General features: G+C 43.6%; 1 protein-coding gene across 1 annotated transcript in view; it reads left to right on the top strand.

Moving 5' to 3' along the window:
* The window catches only part of LOC120051679 (neuroplastin-like), a 40,332-nt gene that overhangs the window by 12,106 nt on the left and 15,998 nt on the right, over positions 1-12,228 (top strand). The window contains exons 2-3 of the mRNA XM_038998570.1: positions 1,067-1,241; positions 7,523-7,617. Coding sequence (XP_038854498.1) covers positions 1,067-1,241; positions 7,523-7,617 — 270 coding nt within the window. The remainder of the gene's footprint in view (positions 1-1,066; positions 1,242-7,522; positions 7,618-12,228) is intronic.

A 12,228-nucleotide genomic window follows, 5' to 3' on the forward strand; every position in this document is an offset into this window, starting at 1 on the left:
GTATGTGTGCGGCTCTGGTAGGGGAAAGTACTCATACTGTATGTGTACGGCTCTGGTAGGGGAAAGTACTCATACTGTACAGTATGTGTACGGCTCTGGTAGGGGAAAGTACTCATACTGTATGTGTACGGCTCTGGTAGGGGAAAGTACTCATACTGTACAGTATGTGTACGGCTCTGGTAGCGGAAAGTACTCATACTGTATGTGTATGGCTCTGGTATGGGAAAGTACTCATACAGTATGTGTACGGCTCTGGTAGGGGAAAGTACTCATACAGTATGTGTATGGCTCTAGTAGGGGAAAGTACTCATACTGTATGTGTATGGCTCTGGTATGGGAAAGTACTCATACAGTATGTGTACGGCTCTGGTAGCGGAAAGTACTCATACTGTATGTGTATGGCTCTGGTATGGGAAAGTACTCATACAGTATGTGTACGGCTCTGGTATGGGAAAGTACTCATACAGTATGTGTATGGCTCTGGCATGAGAAAGTACTCATAGTGTATGTGTACGGCTCTGGTATGGGAAAGTACTCATACAGTATGTGTATGGCTCTGGTATGGGAAAGTACTCATACTGTATGTGTATGGCTCTGGTATGGGAAAGTACTCATACTGTATGTGTACGGCTCTGGTAGGGGAAAGTACTCATACTGTATGTGTATGGCTCTGGTAGGGGAAAGTACTCATACTGTATGTGTCTACTACTCATTATGCTTGTTTCAAGTGAACTACAGGGTTGTTTAGTAACACAAGCCTGTGTGATGTCTCTATCAGGGCTGGGGTCAATTCCATTTCAATTCAGTCAAATCTGGGAGTAGCCTGAAATTCCAATCCAATTTTCCTCATTGCATTTCAACTAATTTCAATTAACTACATTGAAATTACAAGAATAAGATACAATTTGAAATGGAATTGTGTCTTATTGGTGTTTCAGAGCCTTCCATCAACTGAAATGTACATTTTCCTCATTGTTTTTCAATGAATTGGAATGTCAGTTTTACTTCATGAATTGAATGTATTGAAATGTAATTGAATATTGGAAGTGTCTTATTGGTGTTTCAGAGCCTTCCATCAACTCGTCGGACCACATCATGCTGCCCACTGATCGCCACAGCCTGCCCATCACTTTACAGTGCAACCTAACTTCAGCCCACAGCGCCCACATCGAGAGCTTCTGGATGAAGAATGGGGAGGAGATCCAAGAGACCCGCGGAGAGAGAGCCAACACTGAGTACTAGTACGTCCCCATCTATAAGAGTTTAACAACAGCAGTCATGGTAGGGAGAGTTTAACCATAGCAGTCATGGTAGGGAGAGTTTAACAACAGCAGTCATGGTAACAACAGCAGTCATGGTAGGGAGAGTTTAACAATAGCAGTCATGGTAACAACAGCAGTCATGGTAGGGCGAGTTTAACAATAGCAGTCATGGTAACAACAGCAGTCATGGTAGGGAGAGTTTAACAATAGCAGCCATGGTAACAACAGCAGTCATGGTAGGGAGAGTTTAACAATAGCAGTCATGGTAACAACAGCAGTCATGGTAGGGAGAGTTTAACAATAGCAGTCATGGTAGGGAGAGTTTAACAATAGCAGTCATGGTAGGGAGAGTTTAACAATAGCAGTCATGGTAGGGAGAGTTTAACCATAGCAGTCATGGTAACAACAGCAGTCATGGTAGGGAGAGTTTAACAATAGCAGCCATGGTAACAACAGCAGTCATGGTAGGGAGAGTTTAACAATAGCAGCCATGGTAACAACAGCAGTCATGGTAGGGAGAGTTTAACAATAGCAGTCATGGTAGGGAGAGTTTAACCATAGCAGTCATGGTAACAACAGCAGTCATGGTAGGGAGAGTTTAACAATAGCAGCCATGGTAACAACAGCAGTCATGGTAGGGAGAGTTTAACAATAGCAGCCATGGTAACAATAGCAGTCATGGTAGGGAGAGTTTAACCATAGCAGTCATGGTAACAACAGCAGTCATGGTAGGGAGAGTTTAACAATAGCAGCCATGGTAACAACAGCAGTCATGGTAGGGAGAGTTTAACAACAGCAGTCATGGTAACAACAGCAGTCATGGTAGGGAGAGTTTAACAATAGCAGTCATGGTAGGGAGAGTTTAACAACAGCAGTCATGGTAACAACAGCAGTCATGGTAGGGAGAGTTTAACAATAGCAGTCATGGTAGGGAGAGTTTAACAACAGCAGTCATGGTAGGGAGAGTTTAACAACAGCAGTCATGGTAACAACAGCAGTCATGGTAGGGAGAGTTTAACAATAGCAGTCATGGTAGGGAGAGTTTAACAATAGCAGTCATGGTAACAACAGCAGTCATGGTAGGGAGAGTTTAACAATAGCAGTCATGGTAGGGAGAGTTTAACCACAGCAGTCATGGTAACAACAGCAGTCATGGTAGGGAGAGTTTAACAACAGCAGTCATGGTAGGGAGAGTTTAACAACAGCAGTCATGGTAGGGAGAGTTTAACAATAGCAGTCATGGTAGGGAGAGTTTAACAACAGCAGTCATGGTAGGGAGAGTTTAACAATAGCAGTCATGGTAGGGAGAGTTTAACAACAGCAGTCATGGTAACAACAGCAGTCATGGTAGGGAGAGTTTAACAACAGCAGTCATGGTAGGGAGAGTTTAACCATAGCAGTCATGGTAACAACAGCAGTCATGGTAGGGAGAGTTTAACAACAGCAGTCATGGTAACAACAGCAGTCATGGTAGGGAGAGTTTAACAATAGCAGTCATGGTAGGGAGAGTTTAACAACAGCAGTCATGGTAGGGAGAGTTTAACAATAGCAGTCATGGTAGGGAGAGTTTAACAATAGCAGTCATGGTAGGGAGAGTTTAACAATAGCAGTCATGGTAGGGAGAGTTTAACAACAGCAGTCATGGTAACAACATCAGTCATGGTAGGGAGAGTTTAACCATAGCAGTCATGGTAGGGAGAGTTTAACAATAGCAGTCATGGTAGGGAGAGTTTAACAATAGCAGTCATGGTAACAACATCAGTCATGGTAGGGAGAGTTTAACAACAGCAGTCATGGTAGGGAGAGTTTAACAACAGCAGCCATGGTAACAACATCAGTCATGGTAGGGAGAGTTTAACAATAGCAGTCATGGTAGGGAGAGTTTAACAATAGCAGTCATGGTAGGGAGAGTTTAACAATAGCAGTCATGGTAGGGAGAGTTTAACAATAGCAGTCATGGTAGGGAGAGTTTAACAACAGCAGTCATGGTAGGGACAGTTTAACCATAGCAGTCATGGTAGGGAGAGTTTAACAATAGCAGTCATGGTAGGGAGAGTTTAACAATAGCAGTCATGGTAGGGAGAGTTTAACCATAGCAGTCATGGTAGGGAGAGTTTAACAATAGCAGTCATGGTAGGGAGAGTTTAACAATAGCAGTCATGGTAGGGAGAGTTTAACCATAGCAGTCATGGTAGGGAGAGTTTAACAATAGCAGTCATGTTAGGGAGAGTTTAACAACAGCAGTCATGGTAACAACATCAGTCATGGTAACAACAGCAGTCATGGTAGGGAGAGTTTAACAACAGCAGTCATGGTAACAACATCAGTCATGGTAGGGAGAGTTTAACAACAGCAGTCATGGTAACAACAGCAGTCATGGTAGGGAGAGTTTAACCATAGCAGTCATGGTAACAACAGCAGTCATGGTAGGGAGAGTTTAACAACAGCAGTCATGGTAACAACAGCAGTCATGGTAGGGAGAGTTTAACAACAGCAGTCATGGTAGGGAGAGTTTAACCATAGCAGTCATGGTAACAACAGCAGTCATGGTAGGGAGAGTTTAACAACAGCAGTCATGGTAACAACAGCAGTCATGGTAGGGAGAGTTTAACAACAGCAGTCATGGTAACAACAGCAGTCATGGTAGGGAGAGTTTAACAACAGCAGTCATGGTAACAACAGCAGTCATGGTAGGGAGAGTTTAACAACAGCAGTCATGGTAGGGAGAGTTTAACAACAGCAGTCATGGTAGGGAGAGTTTAACAACAGCAGTCATGGTAACAACAGCAGTCATGGTAGGGAGAGTTTAACAACAGCAGTCATGGTAGGGAGAGTTTAACAACAGCAGTCATGGTAACAATAGCAGTCATGGTAGGGAGAGTTTAACAACAGCAGTCATGGTAGGGAGAGTTTAACAACAGCAGTCATGGTAGGGAGAGTTTAACAACAGCAGTCATGGTAGGGAGAGTTTAACAATAGCAGTCATGGTAGGGAGAGTTTAACAATAGCAGTCATGGTAGGGAGAGTTTAACAATAGCAGTCATGGTAACAACAGCAGTCATGGTAACAACAGCAGTCATGGTAACAACAGCAGTCATGGTAGGGAGAGTTTAACAACAGCAGTCATGGTAGGGAGAGTTTAACAACAGCAGCCATGGTAACAACATCAGTCATGGTAGGGAGAGTTTAACAATAGCAGTCATGGTAGGGAGAGTTTAACAATAGCAGTCATGGTAGGGAGAGTTTAACAATAGCAGTCATGGTAGGGAGAGTTTAACAATAGCAGTCATGGTAGGGAGAGTTTAACAACAGCAGTCATGGTAGGGAGAGTTTAACCATAGCAGTCATGGTAGGGAGAGTTTAACAATAGCAGTCATGGTAGGGAGAGTTTAACAATAGCAGTCATGGTAGGGAGAGTTTAACCATAGCAGTCATGGTAGGGAGAGTTTAACAATAGCAGTCATGGTAGGGAGAGTTTAACAATAGCAGTCATGGTAGGGAGAGTTTAACCATAGCAGTCATGGTAGGGAGAGTTTAACAATAGCAGTCATGGTAGGGAGAGTTTAACAACAGCAGTCATGGTAACAACATCAGTCATGGTAACAACAGCAGTCATGGTAGGGAGAGTTTAACAACAGCAGTCATGGTAACAACATCAGTCATGGTAGGGAGAGTTTAACAACAGCAGTCATGGTAACAACAGCAGTCATGGTAGGGAGAGTTTAACCATAGCAGTCATGGTAACAACAGCAGTCATGGTAGGGAGAGTTTAACAACAGCAGTCATGGTAACAACAGCAGTCATGGTAGGGAGAGTTTAACAACAGCAGTCATGGTAGGGAGAGTTTAACCATAGCAGTCATGGTAACAACAGCAGTCATGGTAGGGAGAGTTTAACAACAGCAGTCATGGTAACAACAGCAGTCATGGTAGGGAGAGTTTAACAACAGCAGTCATGGTAACAACAGCAGTCATGGTAGGGAGAGTTTAACAACAGCAGTCATGGTAACAACAGCAGTCATGGTAGGGAGAGTTTAACAACAGCAGTCATGGTAGGGAGAGTTTAACAACAGCAGTCATGGTAGGGAGAGTTTAACAACAGCAGTCATGGTAACAACAGCAGTCATGTTAGGGAGAGTTTAACAACAGCAGTCATGGTAGGGAGAGTTTAACAACAGCAGTCATGGTAACAATAGCAGTCATGGTAGGGAGAGTTTAACAACAGCAGTCATGGTAGGGAGAGTTTAACAACAGCAGTCATGGTAGGGAGAGTTTAACAACAGCAGTCATGGTAGGGAGAGTTTAACAATAGCAGTCATGGTAGGGAGAGTTTAACAATAGCAGTCATGGTAGGGAGAGTTTAACAATAGCAGTCATGGTAACAACAGCAGTCATGGTAACAACAGCAGTCATGGTAACAACAGCAGTCATGGTAGGGAGAGTTTAACAACAGCAGTCATGGTAGGGAGAGTTTAACAATAGCAGTCATGGTAGAGAGAGTTTAACAATAGCAGTCATGGTAACAACAGCAGTCATGGTAACAACAGCAGTCATGGTAACAACAGCAGTCATGGTAGGGAGAGTTTAACAACAGCAGTCATGGTAGGGAGAGTTTAACAACAGCAGTCATGGTAGGGAGAGTTTAACAACAGCAGTCATGGTAGGGAGAGTTTAACAACAGCAGTCATGGTAGGGAGAGTTTAACAACAGCAGTCATGGTAGGGAGAGTTTAACAACAGCAGTCATGGTAGGGAGAGTTTAACAACAGCAGTCATGGTAGGGAGAGTTTAACAACAGCAGTCATGGTAGGGAGAGTTTAACAACAGCAGTCATGGTAGGGAGAGTTTAACAATAGCAGTCATGGTAGGGAGAGTTTAACAACAGCAGTCATGGTAGGGAGAGTTTAACAATAGCAGTCATGGTAGGGAGAGTTTAACAATAGCAGTCATGGTAACAATAGCAGTCATGGTAGGGAGAGTTTAACAATAGCAGTCATGGTAGGGAGAGTTTAACAATAGCAGTCATGGTAGGGAGAGTTTAACAATAGCAGTCATGGTAACAATAGCAGTCATGGTAGGGAGAGTTTAACAATAGCAGTCATGGTAGGGAGAGTTTAACAACAGCAATCATGGTAGGGAGAGTTTAACAATAGCAGTCATGGTAGGGAGAGTTTAACAATAGCAGTCATGGTAACAATAGCAGTCATGGTAGGGAGAGTTTAACAATAGCAGTCATGGTAACAATAGCAGTCATGGTAGGGAGAGTTTAACAATAGCAGTCTGGTGTGGGGTGGTCAAGGGCCCAGAGGCTAGCCTCAGAAAGGAGCTGGATATAAAGGTTAGGTACCAACGTCCTTAACGGCCTCAATGAGATAGAATAAACGTTTCTAGGACTATGATGGTTTGATATAATGACACTGGGCGAGTTGATGACTGACTCAATACCTTCCATTTAAAAAAAAGAAAAAGATTTATTAAAACCATATGTGGAGGGGATGGGAGAGTGTGTATATCATTGTTTTTATTGCCTTGCAGGTTTTGCCGTGTGTGTTCCTGTGAGACATAAGGGACGTATATGGCACTTATATAGGCTAACTATCTGCCCTTTACTTTCTTTAGACTATTTTCTGTGTTAATATATAGCACTTATTATGTTTTGTTTAGCATGGTTTTGCCTGGTGAGTCCTTGTGAGATATTAGGGGCACTTAGATAATTATCTGTCCTTCTATTTCCTTATTTATTTACTTACATGTAATAAAGCCCTTATTGGTTAACAAAGTAGATAGGTTGGGCCCTCTTCCCCCAGTATCAGAACTTTTTTTTGAATTGACATCCTAGTGAATATTTTTTGATGATTGATTGGGGGCTTGGAACTCTCCCCTTCAGTCCTATTTAGTGTTGTGTTGAGGATCCCTGCCTGTCACGCTGGAGACCGGGGTTCATTTCCCCCGATGGGGGAGGTTGAAACATATAAGTGTTGATTAACTTTGAAAATATCCTCTCTACCGTGTTAGATTTCTGGGGGTTTCTTGATTGGTCCTGATTATTAGAGATGTTGAAGATGGGTTGGTTTAGGTCCTACAGTATGTGCCCTGCTTGCCCCTCATGGGTAACAGTCCTCTAACCTAACCTAAGTGCACATTTCTGAAGAAACTACAGATTATTGGGACGCAGGCAATGCCTCTGACATCAGAGTGCCTTTCAGAGTTAGAACTAAACGAGGATTGGTTGACTTGTGGTGTTTGTTTTGTGTAAATCCAGCCTGAAGAAGCCCCGAGGAGAGGATGCAGGGGAGTACATGTGTGTCTACACCTTCGATCAGGCCCCGTCTGCTAACGCCACCATCGAGATTAAAGGTACGACCTATCCCTAACCCTCCGTTAACATGACATAGTGTTGTATGAGGTTAGCCACACCATCGAGATTAAAGGTACGACCTATCCCTAACCCTCTGTTAACATGACATAGTGTTGTATGAGGTTAGCCACACCATCGAGATTAAAGGTACGACCTATCCCTAACCCTCCGTTAACATGACATAGTGTTGTATGAGGTTAGCCACACCATCGAGATTAAAGGTACGACCTATCCCTAACCCTCCGTTAACATGACATAGTGTTGTATGAGGTTAGCCACACCATCGAGATTAAAGGTACGACCTATCCCTAACCCTCCGTTAACATGACATAGTGTTGTATGAGGTTAGCCACACCATCGAGATTAAAGGTACGACCTATCCCTAACCCTCCGTTAACATGACATAGTGTTGTATGAGGTTAGCCACACCATCGAGATTAAAGGTACGACCTATCCCTAACCCTCCGTTAACATGACATAGTGTTGTATGAGGTTAGCCACACCATCGAGATTAAAGGTACAGTACGACTCCCACCCACCAGTGTTGAATAGTAATTCACATGAATCATTCACGAGTCATTCACATTCAAATGAATCATTGACATGAATCATTCCAAGGTTCAATGATGACCTAATAGGCTTCCCAAGGCAGCACTGTCATAGAGTCCCTGAAATACCACCTTTCAATACACCAGACCTGGTTTCAAATACTATTTCAGCTATTTCAATTACATTTCAATATATTTCCTAAAACAAGTATTCAGATAACCTTTATTTGAAAAAACAAGTAGTACAATATTGGAATGTATTTGTAAATACACTTGGAAAGTATTTGTAAATAGTCAAATACATTGACACAAATACACATGCATTGAATCCAGGTATTTGATAATATTATTTGAAACAATTATTTACTATTTGGTTTTTACAAATAACCATTAAAATACTCAAAAGTACTTGTTTTGCGCTGTGTATTTGAAAATACTAAAATACACAGAAAAACATATTTAAATAACAAATACTCAAATACACATGTATTTGTCCCCAGGTCTGGCCTACACCACCATTGAGTGTTGAATGGTAGACATTTTATTAGGTACACCTCGTTCACAAAAATGGATCGCTTCTACAAACAGTGAGTCACGTGGCTGTGGCTTGCTACTCTATATAAAGCAGGCAGACAGGCATCGAGGCATTCAGTTACTGTTTGATTGAACATTAGAATGTGCAAAGCTAGTGACCTAAGCAACTCTGAGCGTGGTATGATCATCAGCGCCAGGCGTGCCGGATCCAGTATCTCAGAAAGGTTAGGGAAGGGTTTGGCCCAGCGCTGTCCGGGTTCGGGGAGGGTTTGGCCCAGCGTCGTCCTGGTTAGGGGAGGGTTTGGCCCAGCGTCGTCCGGGTTAGGGGAGGGTTTGGCCCAGCGTTGTCCATGTTAGGGGAGGGTTTGGCCCAGCGTTGTCCATGTTAGGGGAGGGTTTGGCCCAGCGCTGTCCGGGTTAGGGGAGGGTTTGGCCCAGCGTTGTCCATGTTAGGGGAGGGTTTGGCCCAGCGTCGTCCGGGTTAGGGGAGGGTTTGGCCCAGCGTTGTCCAGGTTAGGGGAGGGTTTGGCCCAGCGTCGTCCATGTTAGGGGAGGGTTTGGCCCGGCGTTGTCCATGTTAGAGGAGGGTTTGGCCCGGCGTTGTCCGGGTTAGGGGAGGGTTTGGCCCAGCGTCGTCCGGGTTAGGGGAGGGTTTGGCCCAGCGTCGTCTGGGTTAGGGGAGGGTTTGGCCCAGCGTCGTCCGGGTTAGGGGAGGGTTTGGCCCAGCGTCGTCTGGGTTAGGGGAGGGTTTGGCCCAGCGTTGTCCGGGTTAGGGGAGGGTTTGGCCGGGCAGGGATGTCCTTGTCCTTGTCCCATCGCGCTGTAGCGACTCTTGTGGCGGGCCGGGTGCAGTGCACGCTGACACGGTCGCCAGGTGCACGGTGTTTCCCCAGACACATTGGTGCGGCTGGCTTCCGGGTTAAGTGAGCATTGTGCCAAGAAACAGTGCGGCTTGGTCGAGTTGTGTTTCGGAGGACGCACGGCTCTCGACCTTCGCCTCTCCCGAGTCCGTACGGGAGTTGTAGCGATGAGACAAGACTGTAACTACCAACAGGATTCCATGAAATTGGGGAGAAAAAGAGGTAAAAAGAAAAGAGAATGGTACAACAAACAAAAAAACTTCCAGTCAGCGGCAGTCCTGTGGGCGAAAACAGATCGTTAATGAGAGAGGTCGAAGGGAAATGGCTAGAATCATGAAAGCTCACAGGCGGGCCACAAACAGACAACATCTTGGAACTCGTCGATCCTTGTCACCGATGGGAGCAGCAGAGAACCTCACCGGGTTCCACTCCTATCAGCTAAAACAACAAGAAGAAGCAGCTCCAGTGGGCACACGGTCACCAACACTGGACCGTTGAGGAGTGGAAAAACATGGCCTGGTCCAACGAATGCTGTTACGTCATGCTGATGGCAGAGTCAGGATTTAGCGTAAAACATGCTTCCTGCTTTTGCCAGCCAATCATCTGTGGACTGAACTGACATGGTTTGTAAATAATAACAGTAAATGTTAAACTGATAGTGTGTCCTTCCACAGTGACCTTTCAGTGACCTTTCAGTGACTCATTACTGCTCCTTTATTCGCATGCATGCATGCATGCATACACACACACACACACACACACACACACACACACACACACACACACACACACACACACACACACACACACACACACACACACACACACACACACACAAACACACACAGCAGTGAAAGGATTTCCATGGTGTTAGTACTGATCGTTCCAAAAAGACAGCAAGCAATACCTTCATTTAGGATTAGAGCGAATACAGAGTGTTAATGAATCAAGATGCCGTAGCAACAGATCAACAGCTGTTCAATGAATAACACATCATGTTGAGTTATTTGGACCAATAACAAGGCTGTACACTCTCACGGAAACTGAACTGTAGTTTGTATACAACACAAAGTAATAGCAAAGAGAAAGACTTTACACCTGAAAGGTAGAGCACAGTAAAGTTAATGTACACCTGAAAGGTAGAGCACAGTAAAGTTAATGTACACCTGAAAGGTAGAGCACAGTAAAATGAATGTACACCTGAAAGGTAGAGCACAGTAAAATGAATGTACACCTGAAAGGTAGAGCACATTAAAATGAATGTACACCTGAAAGGTAGAGCACAGTAAAATGAATGTACACCTGAAAGGTAGAGCACAGTAAAATGAATGTACACCTGAAAGGTAGAGCACAGTAAAATGAATGTACACCTGAAAGGTAGAGCACAGTAAAATGAATGTACACCTGAAAGGTAGAGCACAGTAAAATTAATGTATACCTGAAAGGTAGAGCACAGGTAAATGAATGTACACCTGAAAGGTAAAGCACAGTAAAATGAATGTACACCTGAAAGGTAGAGCACAGTAAAATGAATGTACACCTGAAAGGTAGAGCACAGTAAAATGAATGTATACCTGAAAGGTAGAGCACAGGTAAATGAATGTACACCTGAAAGGTAGAGCACAGTAAAGTTAATGTACACCTGAAAGGTAGAGCACAGTAAAATGAATGTACACCTGAAAGGTAGAGCACAGTAAAATGAATGTACACCTGAAGGGTAGAGCACAGGTAAATGAATGTACACCTGAAAGGTAGAGCACAGGTAAATGAATGTACACCTGAAAGGTAGAGCACAGGTAAATGAATGTACACCTGAAAGGTAGAGCACAGGTAAATGAATGTACACCTGAAAGGTAGAGCACAGGTAAATGAATGTACACCTGAAAGGTAGAGCACAGTAAAATGAATGTACACCTGAAAGGTAGAGCACAGGTAAATTAATGTACACCTGAAAGGTAGAGCACAGGTAAATTAATGTACACCTGAAAGGTAGAGCACAGGTAAATGAATGTACACCTGAAAGGTAGAGCACAGTAAAATGAATGTACACCTGAAAGGTAGAGCACAGGTAAATGAATGTACACCTGAAAGGTAGAGCACAGTAAAGTTAATGTACACCTGAAAGGTAGAGCACAGTAAAATGAATGTACACCTGAAAGGTAGAGCACAGTAAAATGAATGTACACCTGAAAGGTAGAGCACAGTAAAATGAATGTACACCTGAAAGGTAGAGCACAGGTAAATGAATGTACACCTGAAAGGTAGAGCACAGTAAAGTTAATGTACACCTGAAATGTAGAGCACAGGTAAATGAATGTACACCTGAAAGGTAGAGCACAGGTAAATGAATGTACACCTGAAAGGTAGAGCGCAGGTAAATGAATGTACACCTGAAAGGTAGAGCACAGGTAAATGAATGTACACCTGAAAGGTAGAGCACAGTAAAATGAATGTACACCTGAAAGGTAGAGCACAGGTAAATGAATGTACACCTGAAAGGTAGAGCACAGTAAAGTTAATGTACACCTGAAAGGTAGAGCACAGTAAAATGAATGTACACCTGAAAGGTAGAGCACAGTAAAATGAATGTACACCTGAAAGGTAGAGCACAGTAAAATTGTACACCTGAAAGGTAGAGCACAGTAAAGTTAATGTACACCTGAAAGGT

The sequence above is a fragment of the Salvelinus namaycush genome, chromosome 8 (genome assembly GCF_016432855.1).
Source record: "Salvelinus namaycush isolate Seneca chromosome 8, SaNama_1.0, whole genome shotgun sequence".
Lineage (NCBI taxonomy): Eukaryota > Metazoa > Chordata > Actinopteri > Salmoniformes > Salmonidae > Salvelinus > Salvelinus namaycush.